Raw genomic sequence first — 19,630 nt, forward strand, 5'->3', positions numbered from 1 at the left:
TTGATCCACCTGCCAGCCTGTATACAATTTTGGGCAATTTTTAGGCTTTTTGCCAACTCACCTATGAAGAAACCTGAAGGGACTTCCAGAAACAAGGGAGAGAAGGATCAGAAAACAAAGAAAACAGCTGGAAAGGGGGCAAGGGAGTAATGAGTTAGGGATGGCCAGTTGCTTTAGTCATACCTTATCCTAGCATGCTAGAGAATGTAAGAACAGTTTATAGCTATAAAACCAGAAAATGTTTGTCCATACCAGGAGATAACCAGTTTATTAAACTTTGCTCTAGTTTATTGAAACAGTGTTTTTATACATTCCATAGTTTTAGTGAACTTGATTTTACATTTTTAGTTGGTCTCTGTAAAATAGGTTGATTCTAACAATAAGTGAGATATTTTGCTGTTGTCAATGGATCACTTAAACTACTTTTGTAAAGGGTTCTTGTGATCTTTGTCCACTTTAGGTAAAAAAACTTAATTTGCCAATTTTTCATTTTATTTACAGTACTGGAACTTAAAAAAGAAGATGAAGCAACTGTCAGTTTGGACAAGCAACATGCTCGCTTTCCTACTCACCATTATGAATGTGTCTTATTGGTACTATTCCTACAAGATCAGTAGTAGATCTTCATCATTGTTCTCTGTCAGAAAATCAAATATTAAAGAAGTAATACCTGACATAAGCCTAGTTAAAAATCAGTTTTCAAAACTCTCCAGCAATCCTTCAAACCGAATTTGGACTGTGAAACCAGTGGGACGATTTGGCAATCAGATAGGACAATATGCAACTCTATACTCCCTTGCCAAACTGAATGGACATCCAGCCTATATCACTCCTAGAATGCATGAAACCTTGTCCAAGTTATTCAAGATTAATTTGCCTATGATTTCTGAAGAAGTATATAATCGTATCAAATGGAGAAATTATCCAATCAAGAACTGGATGTGTCCAGAGTACAAGAACATTTCAGGTCAGTATGTCAAACTGGTTGGAGTGCCATGTTCATGGACCTTTCATCACCACATCTGGGAGGAGATACATCGTGAATTTACTTTCCATGACTTTGTTAAAGAAGAAGCTAACACCTATCTTTCTAAAGTCAAAGGAGAAAGGGAAAATGTTACATTTGTTGGGGTCCATGTCCGTAGAGGGGACTATGTTGCAATTATGCCCAAGAGATGGAAAGGAGTTTTAGCAGACAAGGGATATTTGCAAAAGGCGATGGATTACTTCAGAAATAAGTATGAAAACCCACTTTTTATTGTGACCAGTAATGGGATGGATTGGTGTAAAGAGAATATTAATAACTCATTGGGAGATGTCCACTTAGCTGGAGATGGGAATGAGGCCTTTCCTGCTCGAGATTTTGCACTATTAACACACTGTAACCACTCAATAATAACCATTGGGACTTTTGGGATTTGGGTTGCTTATATTGTGAGAGGTGAAACAGTTTACCTTTCAAATTATTTGTTACCAAATTCTCCTTACTTCAGATTTTTCAAGTATGAAACATCGTATCTCCCAGAATGGACTGGAATCCCTGCTAATCTGTCTTCACTTTTGAAGAAAACTACATAATGTGTTTCCCAAAACTGAATACTGGTGTAGTCTTCATGAGCACCACAAGAACTCCAAAATCTGGGATGCTCTAATATGCAATTATAACTTTGCTTCAGAAGTAGTGGCCTACCGCCACCCTGTAGAGCCTCTCTAAATCTCTATTGGTCCACCAATATGACTAACAGACACCAGTCATTGGTGGGGCCAACTGCAGACCTAATATTTGCATGTAAGAATGCTTTATGTTTAGGGACTCCCAGTGTGTTCTAGAAGGTAGAAAAGAGTAAATGAGCCACTTGTAATGCCAATTTACACCATCTGACATTTTTTGATTTTACAGAGATCATATGAATATCATTAATAATAAATGAGTGAAAAATACAAATATACAAGGAAATGCATAAAATAAATAAAGTTTTCAAATTCGTCCATGTCTCTAATTATTCAAAGTGTGACAATTGACCATACATCTTTAATAAAGTGCCCGGAGCTGCTTCTTCAAGCAATAGTGTAAAAAAGGTGCTCCCCTTCAGTGCTCCCAGTCACTCACCACATAACGTAGACTCTTAGGCTAGATAAGAGTCATATGCGCTGTATAATAATCCTGGTTCATCTAGGACTTGTGGTCCTCCTTGGTGTCTATATCCTATTTTCCACAGCAGGGTACTATATATCGGTGTAGATTTATCTCAAGACGTATGTATGAGATGTTAAGGTGACCCATATTTTAATATAAAATCTAATAAAATAAGCAGTTACAATCTCTGCGGGTGTGGGGTATGGCAATATGGAGGTTGTGTCAAATTCCATCATATCAAGCCAACTACACCCATAGAAAGTAATGCATTGCCAACAGCATAGCTTTTGAAAATGACCTGGAGGAGGGGCGAAACATGTCAGATAACAGCTGTGGTGACATAATTTCCATCCAGTGAAACTCATGCTGATGTATGACTTTCCAGCATTCTGCTTGTTTTTCTATATGTACATGTGAGTGTAACTGCTTATTTTATTACTCTTATATACATACACCTTAAGATAAATCTGCTGTAGAAAATAGGATATAGACACTGTGGGGTTTATTTACTAAAGCTGGAGAGTGCAAAATCAGAATCACTTCTGCATATAAACCAATCAGCTTCCAGGTTTCATTGCCAAAGCTTCAGTGAACAAGCTGAGGTTAGAAGCTGATTGGTTTCTATGCAGAAGGGAGTCTGATTTTGGACTCTCCAGCTTTAGTAAATAAACCCCCAAGTGACAGATTAACCAGGACCATTATACAGCCCATATGACTTATCTAACCTAAGAGTCTACGTTATCTGGTGAGTGACTGGGAGAACTGAAGGGGAGCATGTTATTTGGTAGCACCACATACTTTATTAAAGATGTTTGGTCAAATGTCACACTCTGAGTGATTGAAGAGACACAGAGACGTGGTGCTATGATCCGCCAGGTGGTGCCTCAGGCTGCCAACTGACAGACCTACTCAGAGCGTGGGGTCTAAGCCCGGACTGTGCTTTCACCAGGGCCCTTGATGGTGGGGATGGACTTGAAACAGTCCCGGGCCAGGTCACGACCTCCGAGCAGGCCCACCAGTGGCTGAGGAGACCTCCGGGGACGTATGCAGGTACCGGGAGAGCCAGATGTGAAGAGGATGGCGGCCCCAGCAGGGTAGTAACGGGTTGCGGTCCCGTGGGGGTAAGCGGGGTACAGAATTGGCGGGCAAAGAGTAGTCGGGTCACACGCAGGGTCAGAAGGGTAAGTCAGTCCGTAGAATGGTCAGGGCAATCCGGGTCAATCACAGGAGCAGGCAGAGTAGTCAGGGCAATCCGGGTCAATCACAGGAGCAGGCAGCGTAGTCAGGGCAATCCGGGTCAATCACAGGAGCAGGCAGCGTAATCAGGGTCAATCAGGGTCACTAGACGGGTGCAGGAACTCAGGATCACAGAAAGACCTTGCGGCAATTTGTGACAGTGCAGGGCATCTTTAAATAGTGCGCCCTGCACTGTCATTGGCCGGCTAGGACGCGCCCCCGGCTGTCATTGGACGCCTGAGGCGCGCTCGCGGCCCTCTACTGCGCATGCGCGGCATCCTGTCAGCCGCGGCTCGCCGGGACCTAGTGCCTGTGTCCCGGCGTTATCCGCCGCCAGTGCGCATGCGCGGGGGAAGGCGCCGCGATCCAGGACTCCGGAGCCGCAATCCCTGACATTGCCCCCCCAATGGGCACCCTCCGGGAGCCCCACTGATCTCTCCACCGCGGGTGACTACGAAAAAACTCCCGGATGAGCCTGGGTGCGTGAATGTTCTGGGCAGGTTCCCATGAGTTCTCCTCAGGGCCATAACCCTTCCATTTTATCAGGAACTGTGTCTGGCCCCCCCTCTTTTGGCAACTGAGGACAGTCTCCACTTCATATTCCTCCTGGTCACCTATGGTGACTGCCTCGGGAGGTCTGGATTCACGGTCCGGGAAGGGATCCGGTCTGGATGGCTTCAGGAGAGATACATGGAACACAGGATGTATCTTGAAGGTCCGCGGAAGCTCGAGTTCGTAGGCCACCTCGTTGACTACTCGTTTTACCGGAAATGGCCCAATGTACTTGGGTCCCAGCTTCCTTGAAGGACACAGCATCTTCAAGTTGGTCGTTGCCAGCCAAACCTGATCCCGTGGTTGAAGCAGTAATTCTCCTCTCCTTTTCCTGTCGAATGCCCTCTTATTGTCCTCTTGGGCTTTAGCGATGGCTTCCTGAATCGTTTTGTTATTGACAGAAAAGAAGTTCAAGATGTCTTGAGACGCCGGTACCGGATTTTCAGGCATCAGATCAGGGAGAAATGTGGGATGATACCCGTAATTGGAAAAGAACGGGGATTGACCCGTAGCTGAGTGATTCGAGTTGTTGTATGAGAATTCTGCGGAAGGCAACAACGTCAGCCAGTCATCCTGAAGGTAGGCCTACTCGTGCTAGTTCGTCTTTGAGAGACTCAGACAGCCCGATGCAGAACTGGTGACATAAGGCCGCATCGTTCCATCTGGTGTCTCCCATGCAACGCCTAAAATCGGACGCGTATTCTTCGGCTGTCCGGCGGCCTTGCCGTAGAGAGTATAGGGTAGCCTCTGCGGAAGAGCCCGCTGAGGGTCGTCATACAGAACAGCCATGGGCTGAAAGAACCCGGTCACGGAGTCAAGATGGGGGTCGTGCTTCTCCATCAGACGGTGAGCCCAATCCTGGGGCTCATCCTGAAGGAGAGAGACTATAAATCCCACCTTGATGGTCTCGGTGGTGAACGTGCGGGGCTGCAAGTCGAAATACAGGGTGCAAGCGTTCCGGAAGGCTCGGAAGCGGCTCCGGTCACCACGGAAACGTTCCGGCAGGGGAACGCGGGGTTCAGGAGCTAGGGGTGTGGCAACCGCTCCGGAAACCGGGGTAGCGGGAGGTTCTGCAGATGGAGGACTCTGAGCAGGGGGAGTCAGGGGGGCTAACGACTCCATGCGGTCCTCCAGTCGGGCGCAGCGACTGTGGAAATTCTGGAAAGCCTGGGTCAAAGTTGCCAGGTGCTGGCAAATATCCTCTAGGGACGCCGGTCCACTTCCTGGCTCTGTCATGGCCGCAAGGTACTGTTATGATCTGCCACCTAGTGCCTGTGTCCCGGCGTGATCCGCCGCCAGTGCGCATGCGCGGGGGAAGGCGCCGCGATCCAGGACTCCGGAGCCGCGATCCCTGACACGTGGACTAATTTGGAAAACATTATTTATTTCATTCATTTGCTTATATATTTGTATAATTTTCACTAATTTATTTTTAATGACATTCATTTGATCTATGGTTCACATTTACACAAGTAGTATTGATATATAATTGTACAGACCAGGCTAAATTTTCACAGTTAATTTAAAAAGGTATAGCAATTTGTTAGAGCTGCAGCTGGCCATGTAGCGAAAAGGGAGTTATTTACACACATACAGTTGTGGCCAAAATTATTCAACCCCCAATGCTGTAAAGGGGTTTAGGGACTATAGTGTACATTTGGAATTGTATTCAGAATCAAATCCTACAAGGACGTTGTAACTACCCAAATGCAACTAAAATGACATCAATTGTTTATGTAATACAGTAGTAAATGGTTCTTATGTGGTTTCTTCATTGCCACAATTATTCAACCCCTTAAAGACTACCACTCTGAAGAACAGAGGTTCATACAGGTGCTTTCCATCAGGTATTGAAAACACCTGTGGATGTCACCGAGCAGCAATCAAGCATAATAAGCACCAATTAGGCAGCTTTAAAATGACTGTGATACTCAGCTCCTTCTAGACATTTACTGGTGTGGTTACAAACATGGTGAAGGCAAGAGAATGGTCCAGGAAGACAAGAGAAGAGGTGATTTCTCTTCACAGGAAGGGCAATGGCTATAAGAAGATTGCAAAGATGTTAAACATACCAAGAGACACCTTAGGAAGCATCATTCGCAAATTCAAGGCAAAGGGCACTGTTGAAACGCTACCTGGTCGTGGCAGAAAGAAGATGCTGACTTCGACTGCTGTGCGCTACCTGAAGCGTAGAGTGGAGAGAAGTCCCCGTGTGACTGCTGAGGAACTGAGAAAAGATTTGTCAGATGTGGGTACAGAAGTTTCAGCCCAGACAATAAGACGCACACTGCGTAATGAAGGCCTCCGTGCCAGAACTCCCAGGCGTACCCCCTTGCTGTCTCCAAAGAATAAGAAGAGTCGACTGCAGTATGCCAAAAGCCATGTGGACAAACCACAAAAGTTGTGGGATAGTGTTCTGTGGACTGATGAAACAAAATTAGAACTGTTTGGGCCCATGGATCAACGCTATGTTTGGAGGAGGAAGAACAAGGCCTATGATGAAAAGAACACCTTGCCTACTGTGAAGCATGGTGGAGGGTCAATCATGCTTTGGGGCTGTTTTGCTTCTGCAGGTACAGGGAAGCTTCAGCGTGTGCAAGGTACCATGAATTCTCTTCAGTACCAGGAGATATTGGATGGAAACGTGATGCAGTCCGTCACACACCTGAGGCTTGGGAGACGTTGGACCTTTCAACAGGACAATGATCCCAAGCATACCTCCAAGTCCACTAGAGCATGGTTGCAGAGGAAAGGCTGGAACATTTTGGAGTGGCCATCGCAGTCACCAGACTTAAATCCGATTGAGAACCTCTGGTGGGACTTAAAGAAAGCAGTTGCAGTGCGCAAGCCTAAGAATGTGACTGAACTGGAGGCCTTTGCCCATGAAGAATGGGCGAAGATACCCGTAGATCGCTGCAAGACACTTGTGTCAAGCTATGCTTCACGTTTAAAAGCTGTTATAACTGTAAAAGGATGCTGTACTAAGTACTAAGATTGAATGTCACTTGGGGGTTGAATAAAACTGATAATGCTGTGAGCACAGAAAAGACATTTGTGGTTATTTCATTATAACTGTTATGTTATATTTGTCTGACCTACAAGTGCCTCTTTAATGTAAATGTAAGCAAGATGACTGAATGATCAAAAGCAATGTCAAACTGGCCAAAACACTCAATTTCAGTGGGGGTTGAATAATTTTGGCCACAACTGTACGTGGTCCTCAGTGTGGGTATGCAATTGTACTTTCATTAATTTTACTGGACTTCAGTCTTTTGAAAAACCAAGACACTGCTTTAAATATGCTTTTGAAGTAGCTTAATAAAGCCGTTGTACACTTTTACATACTTTTTTTGCAATAAAAATAAAATACAATCTAAGACCTTACCCCCTGATAAAATCTACATTTTTTTTCCACATTTCCATTGCATCATGTTGAACACAGGCAAAGATTTCAAAGGTGTACACTATATCGCCAAAAGTATTGGGACACCCCTCCAAATCATTGGATTCAGGTGTTCCAATCACCTCCATGGCCGCAGGTGTAAAAAATCCAGCACCTAGGCATGCAGACTGCTTCTACAAACATTTGTGTAAGAATGGGTCGCTCTCAGGAGCTCAGTGAACTCAAGCGTGGTACCTTGATAGGTTGCCAACTGCGCAATAATTCCATCTGTGAAATTTCCTTTCTACTAAATATTCCATGGTCAGCGTCAACGGGGTCAGCGAATGTTGAAGTGCACAGTGCACAAAAGTTGCTAACTGTCAGCTGAGTCAGTAGTTAAAGACCTCCAACTTCATGTGGCCTTCAGATTAGCACAACAACATTGTAGTAGAGAGCTTCATGGAATAGGTTTCCATGGCAGTGGAGACGAGTTTTCTGGAGTGACGAATCACGCTTCTCTGTCTGGCAATCCGATGGATGTGTCTGGGTTTGGTGGTTGACAGGAAAACGGTACTTGCCTGACTGCATTGTAGCAAGTGTAAAGTTTGGTCGAGGGGGGGGGGGGCTATGGTGTAGGGCTGTTATAAAGGGGTTGGGCTTGGCCCCTTAGTTCCAATGAAGGGAATTCTTAAGGAGTCAGCATACATTTTGGACCATTTCATGCTTCCAACTTTGTGAGAAGAGTTGGGGATGGCCCCTTCCAGTTCCAACATGACTGCACACCAGTGCACAAAGCAAGGTCCATAAAGACATGGATGAGCAAGTTTGGGGTGGAGGAACTTGACTGGCATGACCTCAACCCGATAGGACACCTTTGGGATGAATTAGACTGGAAACTGCGAGCCAGGCCTTCTCATCTGACACCAGTGCCTGACCTCACAAATGTGCTTCTGGAAGAATGGTCAAACATTCCCATAGACACACTCCTAAACCTTGTGGACAGCCTTCTCAGAAGAGCTGAAGCTGTTATAGCTGCAACGGGTGGGCCAACTCAATATTGAACCCTACGGACTAAGACTGGAATGCCATTAAATTTCATGTGCGTGTAAAGGCAAGCGTCCCAAAACTTTTGGCAATATAGTGTATATTTTTTCCTTCTGGTTGAGGCCTTCCAATTTCTGACATACTAAATAGCCAGTCCACCCAGAAATTATATTTTAGTTATTGGTGAAAGTGTGGCTGAATTACCCTGTAGTTTCTAAAATCCTTCGGGGGCTTTAACCCCTGAAAAGTTCCTGGTTTTAGTTACTCCCATGTAGGTGATTTAACTCCCCAACAGCTACCAAATCTTAAAGAATCACTTATAATGAACTGACCTAAAAGGTAACTACTTCTTTTGAGAAAAAACAGTCTCTTTTGGGTGATCAATGTACATTGCAAGGATTTTAGCAAACTTTGCTGCAAATTCCTACCTGCTTCTGCTCAGACGAAATAGCTGTTTGTTTTGTGCAGAGTGAAAGTGAATTGGAGTGGCTATTTCATTATTAATCAGCTGATGCACTTGTAGTGTTCTAATGAGGAAAGGTGCACAGTCTGCATCCCTTTAGACATAATTAACCCTTTAGGAGTGCCTCACCAAAATGAAAGTTATATTTGCAGAGGATGTCTAAAATCTGCCTTGTATCTTAGTGCAGACTTCTGGTAAAATCAGTGCATCAATCACACAAGTAGGAAATTACAATTACATTGCCATATTGTATTGCATTTTACAAAAAATAACAATGGCTACAGACTGAAAAGGAAAGGTAATCATTAATTTTACATTATAACATGTCTTGTGTAGTTGTATATTTCATTTTGCTTTAGTTTTTTTGCACAAATTTGGAGTTAACCTTTAAATATATAACAAAAAATTGGTATAACACAACACATCAAATTTCACACTAGTCATCTTGAAACATCATATATTTAATAAACAACAGAGAATGTTAAGGTTTTAAACACTCTACACGTATTAATATTCTGGAGACACTGAATAGTTAAGTCATTTAAGTCATTTAAATATCCTACACAATTTATTATACTCCTGGACACACTAAATAGCTTGGTCATAAGTCATGTTTAAGGTTGTCTAAATGACCTCACAAATCATGGAAATAATATGTACTTATTGTTTTCACCTGACATCTTTTACTTTGATTTACAACAGATGTGTGCTTTGAACTCTCTATGTGCAAGACAAAGAACTGGGGAATAGTAAAAAGAACAATAGAATGAAAGTGTCCTTTTCTAAATAAGGAGACCAAGATTTTATTGTGGCCAGTAATGGAATGGATTGGGGTAAATATTGCTCAGAATACTGATAACTCATTGAAAGGTGTTACTATAAAATCTAATGGAAATGAAACCTTTCCTACTAAAGAATTTGCACTTTTAACACATTGTAAACACTTGATGATAACCACTGGGACTTTAGGGATTGGGTTGCCTTTCTTGTGTGAAGGGAGATGGTTTATCTTTCAAATCATTTGTTGCCATATGTTTTCATATTTTTCAAGTATTAACCACTTGCCTACTGGGCACTTTTACCTCCCAGCCAAATTTCAGCTTTTAGTGCTTTGAATGAAAATTGTGCGGTCATGCAACACAGTACCCATATGAAATGTTTATCATTTTTTAAACACAAGTAGAGCTTTATTTTTGTGGTATTTAATCATCACTGGGTGTTTTATTTTTTGCACTATAAATGAAAAACTTTTTTTAAAAGTTTTTCTTCGTTTCTATTATAAAATTTTGCAAACAGGTAATTTTTCTCCTTCACTGATGTGTGTCGATGAGGCTGCACTGATGGGCACTGATGAGGTGGTATTGTTGGGCACTGATAGGCTGCGCTAATGAGGTGGCACTGGTGGGCATTGATGAGAAGGAACTCATGAGGCTGCATTGATATGCAGCACTGATGGGCATTGATAGGCGGCACTGATGGGCACTAATAGGCAGCACTGCAGGGCACTGGCTGGCAGCACTGACTGATGGCACTGACCGGTGTCACTGATTGGCAGCACTTCTGGGCATTGATGGGCAGCCCTTCTGGGCACTGATGAACAGCATTGCTGGGCAATGATGGACAGCACTTTTGGGCACTTTTGGGGCAGCACTGATAATCAGGGCACTGATTATCAGTGTAGATGAATTCTTTCACAGTTGCCGGTTATCACCAGAACTTTCCTCACTCTGTGACAGCGTGAGGAATGTACTACCGTTAACTAGCAAGTGCATTTACATGGTGATCAGTCCAAAGGACACAAAGATCACAGACAGCGCTGGGTGTGCACCACTGAGGGCATGTTCTAGGAGGACATAATATGACGACCTCCCAGAACCGGACGACCGCGCTGTAGCTTTCATGCAGCTATAGAGTGGTCAAGAGGTTAAACAGCTTATCTTCCAGAATGATCTGTCTGATCTGTGTTCACTTTTGAAGACAAGAGGAACAGAACAACCATTAAGGTTGTGGTGAGGCGAAATGAAAGAAACCAAAAAGACCACCTCTAAAGTACTGAAAGCTACAGTGTTGCCTTCTATATTAGGTATTAACATTTCGTCACAGCACAAAACACTTTATGGTTAAGTGGGTGTAGTCATGCCAATCAGGCCTTTTTAACTCTTTCAGCCATCAATGCAGCCAGAACAGATGATGTATAGCACAGGTATAGCCATGCTTGCTTGACGATTGGTCAAAGCAGTGGTGAAAAATGCAGTTTGATGTTTCTAAATGTAAAATAATGTGCCTAAGGAAAAAAAAGAATACAATGCTGTCCAGCACTATAAAGGAAAAAGATTTGGGGATACTCATTTCAGATGACTGCACAATTAGCAAACAGTATAGCCATGCAATGAGAAAAGTGAATAGAATTCTAGGTTGCATCACTAGATGGGTCTTCAGCAGGAAGAGGGAGGTCCTGATTTTTGTATATAGATCTTTAATTAGACCTCATTTAGAATACCCTGTCCAGTTCTGGAGACCTCACTATCAAAAATGGTGAAAGATCTGAGGGATAAAACATATCAGGAGAGACTTCAGGAACTTAGTATGCATGGTCTGGAGGATGGACAAAAAAGGGAGACATGATGAAACCTTTAAAAACATCAAGGGGGTGTATAAGGTCCAGGTCAGCAGTGATTTCAATATGAAGCCAAGATCAAGATCACGGGACATGATCTCAAATTAGCAGGAGGAAAGTACAAAAATCTTAGAAAGTATTATTTTACAAAAAGAGTAGTTCATGCCCAGAATAGACTTCCAGCAGAAGTAGTGAGTCAGGGACAAAACATAGATCTACTCAGACAAAAAGTAAAAAATTATATATACAGTATATAAAACCTTTTTAGCCCACATAGTTGGAGAGAGAGAGAATTGGTGAACTATAAAAAGAAAAACAGAAGGGGATAGTTGTTTTCCAAAGCGTTTTGTCTAGCATCTTTTTTTTATGCCACAATTTTGTGCTTGTTGTAATATCAGACCATAAAAACCCTTTATTTTCAGATTATTTCCTTTTGGCTGCCATGTTGGGATGTCTTACAGATGTTTTCAATAAATGTCTTCATTTAATGTGCAACCCTTGATACAGGATGCATCCATGATACTAAAGGCCCCCCATAGGCAGCCAGAATTTGGCCAATTCCTCATACATCATCCAAAATTTGAGCTGTGGGTGGCCTTGCAAGCACCACCCAGTTGACGTTTATTGAAAAGTAAACTGAGCTAGGTGTATAATTATCGCCTTGACAGTGATTGCATTCCATCAGATGTCACTGTTCTGCACCACCACTGTGGCATCAGCAGGTTCTTTGGCTGTCTGGAACACCAGCTCGCAGAGATGATAACTCCACCATGCTGTTAAATTAACATTTTATTTTAAACTTTAACATAACATATACAGGTAAACATTACACATGTCCTTTTTTGGCAAGGAAAGCTGTCACATGATTCCGCCCTTAGATTCATAATACATATCCACCTTAAGCCCACTTATGTAAATTACAAGGGTCTTTCTAGAATTGTGAAAGATACAGGGCACCTCTGAGCACCCACTGGAGAATAATGATACAACACAGTGCCATGGTGAGAAGTTGGTGAGGCCACACTGCCCTGACTGCAGGAGAGATTTAAAGGAGAGTAGTGAAACAGAACCTGCACCTACCATATGTAGGTGTGCATAGTTCCCAGCCATCTGTAAAATGACAGGCAGTCCATAAATCCCTGAAAATGTACCTGTCTGTGATGTCCAACAAGTACATTTATAACATCTACATGATACTGTAGGTATAAAAAGTACAATTCAGTGAACACTAAAAAATTGAATTTGAAGCAGCAAATGCACGAAAAGGAAAACCTTAAAACCCTCTTAAATATTGTAAAACAAAAAGTGCAGCGCTAATAAATAAAATCATATATATATATATAAATGCCTGAGGCTCAACACTAAAACCGAAAAATGGTAAAACCACAAGTTATAATGTCCAGATGTAATATAAAATTATGCATAAAAGTTCTATTGTGCTCTTACAGAAGATAAAATCAGGAAGGTGACTCAGATACTCCCAATTAGGCGTAGATGCGGTGTCGTGCAGGAAATAATAAAATTGCGCACTCACCAGATGCGCAATTAATACGCACAGTAATCAAAACCTGTCCTGGGAAGGATGCAGCTCGAAATGGATAAGCTTTCACTCAGGAATGGGCAGTAAGATGATGCCTCTAAAGGTCTTCTCAAGTGATGGGCTGCGGTAGGTGTCAGCAATTGAATCACTCCCCTCTGGGCCTTAGGGATGGTCACCAATAGATCCAGGGGAATTAGATGCTCGGTACGGAGCAAAGAATAATATCCATAGTGTAGAATATCAAAATATTGGGTATTTTATAAATGGATAAAGTTGTAAACACACATTTAAAATCCAGAAAGCCTTCGCCAATAGGTAAAATAGTATACAGATAGTCTGCAGCGGAAAACCGCTTTGATCATTAACCAGCTGGGTAGTTGTGTGGCCACCGGACCTCCGTGATCCGATGGCGTGACATCACAGGCGTGTGTGGCTCCTCCTTAACACGTTTCGTACACCTAGTACATCGTCAAAAAGGGGCAACATCCCTTTTGCCAATGTATTAGGTGTACGAAACGCATTAACGAGGAGCCACACACGCCTGTGATGTCACGCCATCGGATCACGGAGGTCTATTGGCGAAGGCTTGCTGGATTTTAAATGTGTGTTTACAACTTTATCCATTAATAAAATACCCAGTATTTTGATATACTACACTATGGATATTATTCTTTGCTCCGTATTGAGCATTTAATTCCCCAGGATCTATTGGTGACCATCCCTAAGGCCCAGAGGAGAGTGATTCAATTGCGGACCCCTACCGCAGCCCATCACTTGAGAAGACCTTTAGAGGCGTCATCTTACTGCCCATTCCTGAGTGAAAGCTTATCCATTTCGAGCTGCATCTTTCCCAGATCAGAGGGGACCTCTGGTTTTGATTACTGTGAATATTAATTGCGCATCTGGTGAGTGAGCAATTTTATTTCCTGCACGACACCAAATCTATGCCTACTTGGGAGTATCTGAGTCACCTTCCTAATTTTATCTTCTATAAGAGCACAATAGAACTTTTATGCATAATTGTATATTACATCTGGACATTATAACTTGTGGTTTTACCATTTTTACGATTTTAGTGTTGAGTCTCAGGCATTTATATCTATATATATTATTTCATTAGCGCTTCACTTTCTGTTTTATGATACTGTAGATATGCAAAATGTAGTGACTGTACACTGCAGTGAGTCGAGATTGCCTTAGAGTCAGTGTGGCTGTTTGGAGTTTAAGTTTCTTCCCCTCTAGAGCCCATCAGTGGCCAAGACTATGTCCCCAAGCCATGATGCCTAAAGCAAAGAGCAACCTGTTGAAGTCAGCATGTGTGGTCTGCCCTAAAAAATGATGGAGGGACCCAGTAGTGGGAGATCTGGAATGCAATCCTGAAATCTGGAAATAAGGCTATATATAGCTCAAGTGAGAGCTATATTTAGGGGATCCCACAGCCCAGGGTCATCCTCACACCAGGGGAGGTCCATTAGAGCTAAGTGGGGTGGGCTGCACATGACCAGGATGAATACCCAGCTCATCAAAGTTCAGGAAAAAGAGACAGAAGCAAAAGTGGGGGGAGTGATGAAAGAAGAAAACTAGATCATTGCTTAAAAGCAGATTCAGCCATGAGCAAGCCATTTACAAAGAATGTCCACAGATCTCAGTTTATAACTAAAGCAAAGGAAAATAGGGGTAACTTAAGCTCTCTTCATCCCTCAAGCTGTCTCTGTTAGGGAACAGTTTGTAGCTATAATGCTTTCCTGTTAATAAATCTGCTAAAAAAAATGGCATTTCAATGTTGGGTAGACAGATCAGTTGGAACAACACTTTCTCTGGGTCCTGTTGCAAATCAAATAGAAAAATGTGTGAAAATTATGTTTTTGCTACATTTTCACAAAAGTCTTTGTAGTTCGCTATTAAAAAAGTTTAGCGGTCTACATAATCTGCTAGTATATGGCAATGCACCTACTGAGTGGAGTGCAAAGGATGTGGTAAATCCTCTCTGCAAGAAAATTGTTATTGTTAATAATATGTAAATAAAAAAAATAATAAAATAGGCAGATGATGTACAAAAATGTGAATTTCACATTTTTCAGTGGTAATAACACCACTGCTACATGTTTCACTTCATTCTGAAAGGTTCACTTGGCTGTTCACACAAGACTCTTCATAGACTGTACACAGTGCAGAAGACTCCCTTATATTGTTTCCCCTGCTCCTTTCGAGACACTCTGCTAAAACATATACAAACATATACAAAAATGTTGAATAACACAGTACATTACAGTACAAGTAACATACTGAATCATCATACAAATAGAGGCCAATCTATCTGAGACAGGTAATATACCATATACACCATAGTTATCCCTCTGGCCATGCTTCTCCAGCCTCCCTTCCTTCTGGCCAAGCTGTCAGTTATCCAATATCTCCCCCAATACTTCAAGGTGGTGCCCCATGTATGAACATCCTTCTCCACCATTTTGCATAGAAGTATAGTGATGTTAAAAATGTATTGGACTAGGAGGGAAGTTTTGGGTCATTCACCAACACCAGGAGACAAACTTTGTGACAACTAATGTTAGGGAGATTCAATGTAGATTCAACAGAACAATTAGCTTGTACCCAAAATTGGTGTATATGAGGACAAGACCACAGCACATGAAGAATATCCACCTCCTGACCACAACCTTGGAAGCAAAGGTAAAGGATAGAGTTCAAAAATATAAAGCCCCAAGGGAGTGCGGTGGATTTGGGGACAGTTTAAGTTGTATTAGTTTGTCTTTGAAGATCGTACCTGAGGAGATATAAGGTTCTTCAAAGTCCTCCCAATCCTCTGATGTCAAAAACTGAGACAACCTCTGGTAACATTTACAGTATTTCTGCCATAAGAGGGTTGGTCCATTCGGCCAGAGAGTAATACTGTATAAAACAGTGAGCTAAATGTAGTGTTATCTAAAGTCAAAAGATGTTCCAGAGGAGTGTGAGACAAGTTTACACCTCTAGATCCCTAAATTGAGTAGTCCCTACATGTCAAAGTTTCTAATAACATGAAAATATATTTAAGGGAATTTCACACTCTAATTGGAAGACATGTAAGCTTTTAAACTTATTAACAACAAATGTCTAAACTTTATACCCCGAGAGGGTCAATCAGTGCTAGTAGCTGTCAAAACCTCAGACAGTGATGAATCGCCCCAAATTGTGTACTTTTGGTAGGCAGTGCAATCCTCCCTGCAAATAGTCCTACTTCTCAGTATTATACCTAAGTACTGTCAATGTTGTTTGAATCAAGGCAGTACCTTGTAAGGTACCCACTGTTTGCTGATAAAATTGTGGAGAGACACAAATAAACACAACAGTGGCTTCAGGATTACATTTGTAAAGAACAGCCTTTTCCGTTTGAAACATGTTGGATTTGAGTCCATTGGTGACATGACCCAGGGAGGGGAGTTCTCATTGAGCTCTCTTATTTCAGTGCTGTCAGCCAGTTTATCCCTGGCCAGGATCTTGTGGACACTGCTCACTCTTATCTCTAGGCCTCAGGCACTCAATTGTTCTCACTGACAGTTGTGTTTCACATTGCAGTGCTCCTGAGCAGTTGGACTGTGAGTATTATGCTGAATGGTCTCTTGAGTTCGATCTATAGCAGGGGTGCTCAATGTTTTGAAGAGTGAGAGCCACTTAATTGATTTGGTAACCAGTCACGGGCCATGATGAACTATGGGGTTTTACTGTCCCCCAAACTGCAAATGTATAGAAGCCCATACTTGACCTGAGCCCCCTAGAAGGTTGCTTTCACACTGATGCACTGCGGCTTACCCACAGCGCGCAGTGCACCTGTGGCTTTTCTGCAGGTTAGTTGCACTTCTTTTACATCTTGCTGGTGTGGTGCACTTTCTGAAAGCACACCAAAACTCCTGCTTTTTCCTCTTCCAGCTTCTGTTGGCATTGCTCTCTAGGCTGCTAGAAAAGTCCCAAATGAAGCGCACTTGGTATTACTCCACTTGGGACAGGAGCCAGCACTATAGAGGAAGCAACAGTATGTGGCTCCTGCTCCCTCCGTGGCCGCCTGCTTCCTCTGCTGCTGGCACTGGGTCCATGCACTCGGATGTTCTGGGATTGCGGGTCAGAAACTTGTTGATCACTATCTGGGCTTACTGGTCCACCATCCCAGAGCATGGGCATGTTCTTCCCTAGTTTGAGGTCGCAGGCCACATCAGAGGGCTCCAAGGGCCACAGGTTAAGCACCCCTGATCTAGAGTATATTTATGGGCACTACTCCTTCACACTTATTAGAGGAAGCACTGCAAATGATCATAGTTACATATTTACATAGTCTGGTTGAAAAAAGACACAAGTCCATCGAGTTCAGCCCACAGAGAAGAAAAAAAACGCACACACTCCTATATCCACAGCTGATCCAGAGGAAGGAAAAGAAACCCAATAAAGCATGATTTAATTTGCTCCAGCGGGGGAACAAATTCCTTCCTGATCACCCAAGAGGGAGTCAGATATTCCCTGGATCAACTTTACCTATAAATATTAGTACACAGTTGTATTTTGTGAATTTAGGAAAAAAAAAATGATCTACTGTGCTGGCCAGAACCAGCTCTTAAGGGATTTTATTCCACATTTCCACAGTTGTAAAGAAGCCTTTCTATATTAGGAAATTCAATCTCTTTTCCTTCAGTTATAAAGAGTGCCCCCTTGTCCTCTGTGATGACCTTAAAGTGAATAACTCTACAAGTTCACTAAATGGAACACTTTTGTATTTATACATGTTGATCATATCCCCCCGCAATCTCCTCCATGCCTCTTATCCATTTGGTTGCCATTCTCTGCTCTCCAGTTCTCCAATATATCTTTTTTTGTGATTTGGAGCCCAAAACTGAACTGTATATTCCAGATGAGGTCTTACTAATGATTTGTACTGTCCCCAACCTCATCTGCAAATATCGCCCAAATCATCCTCTCTGCTTCTCCCAGGACATCTTGCTCTCTAGCTCCTTTATTACTTCCTTCCATGCTCGCCTCCGGGACTTTTTCAGAACCTCTCCCATCCCCTGGAACTTCCTAGCCCAATATATCTGGTCAGTCTCTACCCTGTCCACCTTTAGACAGTCCTTGAAAACTCATTTATTCAGGGAAGCCCACCCACCTCCACCTAAAATATATGTAATTGAGTCACCTCCATCAGGTCATCCCCTGCAGCTATTACTTTTTGTACCACCTACCTTTAGATATTGAACTGTTTTGTAATTGTACTGTCCCCTTTTATAATGTAAAGAGTTTTGCAAACAGTTGGTCTGTATAATAATACCAATATTTATAAATATATTAAAAAGTAAGGATTCCAACACTGAACCTTGGAGTATACCACTAGAAACCTTAGACCATTCAGAGTATGAATCATTAACCACTGTTCTCTGAATAGTCTTTTAGCCAGTTTTCTATCCATTCACAAACTGATTTTTCCATATAAATGTTACAAAGAATAAAACAGAATATGTAAAAAAGAAATCAAGACTGCAAAAATTAAAAATGAATGACAGATTGCAAAAGAGAGTAGGACAAACCCAAAAGAGTTCTTCAAATATATTAATAGTAAAAATGTTAGGTCTGAGCATGTAGGCCCTTTACAAAATAATCTAGAGTGGGTGACTGGGAACAAAGAAGAGCCACAGCCATTCCTTTGTCTAAGTTTTTGCTCACCTCCTCATAAAAAGAATTCAGATTTGTTTGACAACTTTGGTTTTTCATGAACCCATGCTGTCAGTGGCTTAAGATATTTTTTATCTAGCAAAAACTAATCTATGTGATCTTTTATTAAAGTCTGCAGTAACTTGTGACCAATAGAAGTTAAACTAACAGGTCTATAATTACTTGGTAAAGACTTTGTTCCCTTTTTAAATATTGGCACCACATTGGTCTTACACCAATCCAGTGGTACTATGCTGGTCATTAATTTGTCCCAAACATTTGAAACAATGATTTTGAAATGACAGAGCTAAATTATTTTAGGACACAAGAGTGTATGCCATCTGGTCCAGGTGCTTTATTCACCTTTATTCTGTCCTAATATTTCTGAACCATATACATTTTGAGCTATGTTAAAATCACCCCCATTATGGACATGAGCTCCCCCATGCTCCTTTGTATACACAGAGCTGAAGAAGATATTTAATACATTTTCCTCTTCTTTGTTTCCAGTCACCCACTCTAGATTATTCTAGTAAGGGCCTACATGCTCAGACCTAACATTTTTACTATTAATATATTTGAAGAACTCTTTTGGGTTTGTCCTACTCTCTTTTGCAATCTGTCATTCATTTTTAATTTTTGCAGTTTTGATTTCTTTTTTACATATTCTGTTTTATTCTTTGTAACATTTATATGATGCTAGTGTTCCTTTTTATAATTCATAAAAACTCTTTTCTTATATTTTATAGCTATTTTAACTTTGGCCATGAGCCACATAGGTTTTATTTTTTAGCCTTTTAAACTTATTGCCTTGGGAATATATTTTGCAGTGTGTTCACATACAGTCGTTTTGAAGAATTCCCATTTCTGTTCTATGTTCATCGATGCCAATATTCACTCCCAGTCTAAGTCTTGGAGGACAGCCCTCAACCTTGGAAAATGTGCTCTCTTGAAGTTAAGTGTTTTTATCT

At 41.9% G+C, this 19,630-nt stretch overlaps 1 protein-coding gene across 1 annotated transcript; it reads left to right on the top strand.

Annotated features, from left to right (window-relative positions):
- Window positions 1-552: 552 nt before the first annotated feature.
- LOC149463002 (galactoside alpha-(1,2)-fucosyltransferase 2-like) lies at window positions 553-1,578 on the top strand. The gene has a single exon (XM_089676039.1). The coding sequence runs from the start codon at window positions 553-555 to the stop codon at window positions 1,576-1,578; it is 1,026 nt and encodes a 341-aa protein (XP_089532165.1).
- Window positions 1,579-19,630: the final 18,052 nt, after the last annotated feature.

The sequence above is a fragment of the Staurois parvus genome, unplaced genomic scaffold (assembly GCF_062004578.1).
Source record: "Staurois parvus isolate SC_StPar_1 unplaced genomic scaffold, SC_StPar_1.0 ptg000163l, whole genome shotgun sequence".
Classification (NCBI taxonomy): Eukaryota; Metazoa; Chordata; class Amphibia; order Anura; family Ranidae; genus Staurois; species Staurois parvus.

Coding starts and splice junctions, on each gene's coding strand:
- LOC149463002 (XM_089676039.1), top strand. CDS start 553: ATGCTCGCTTTCCTACTCACCATTATGAATGTGTCTTATTGGTACTAT.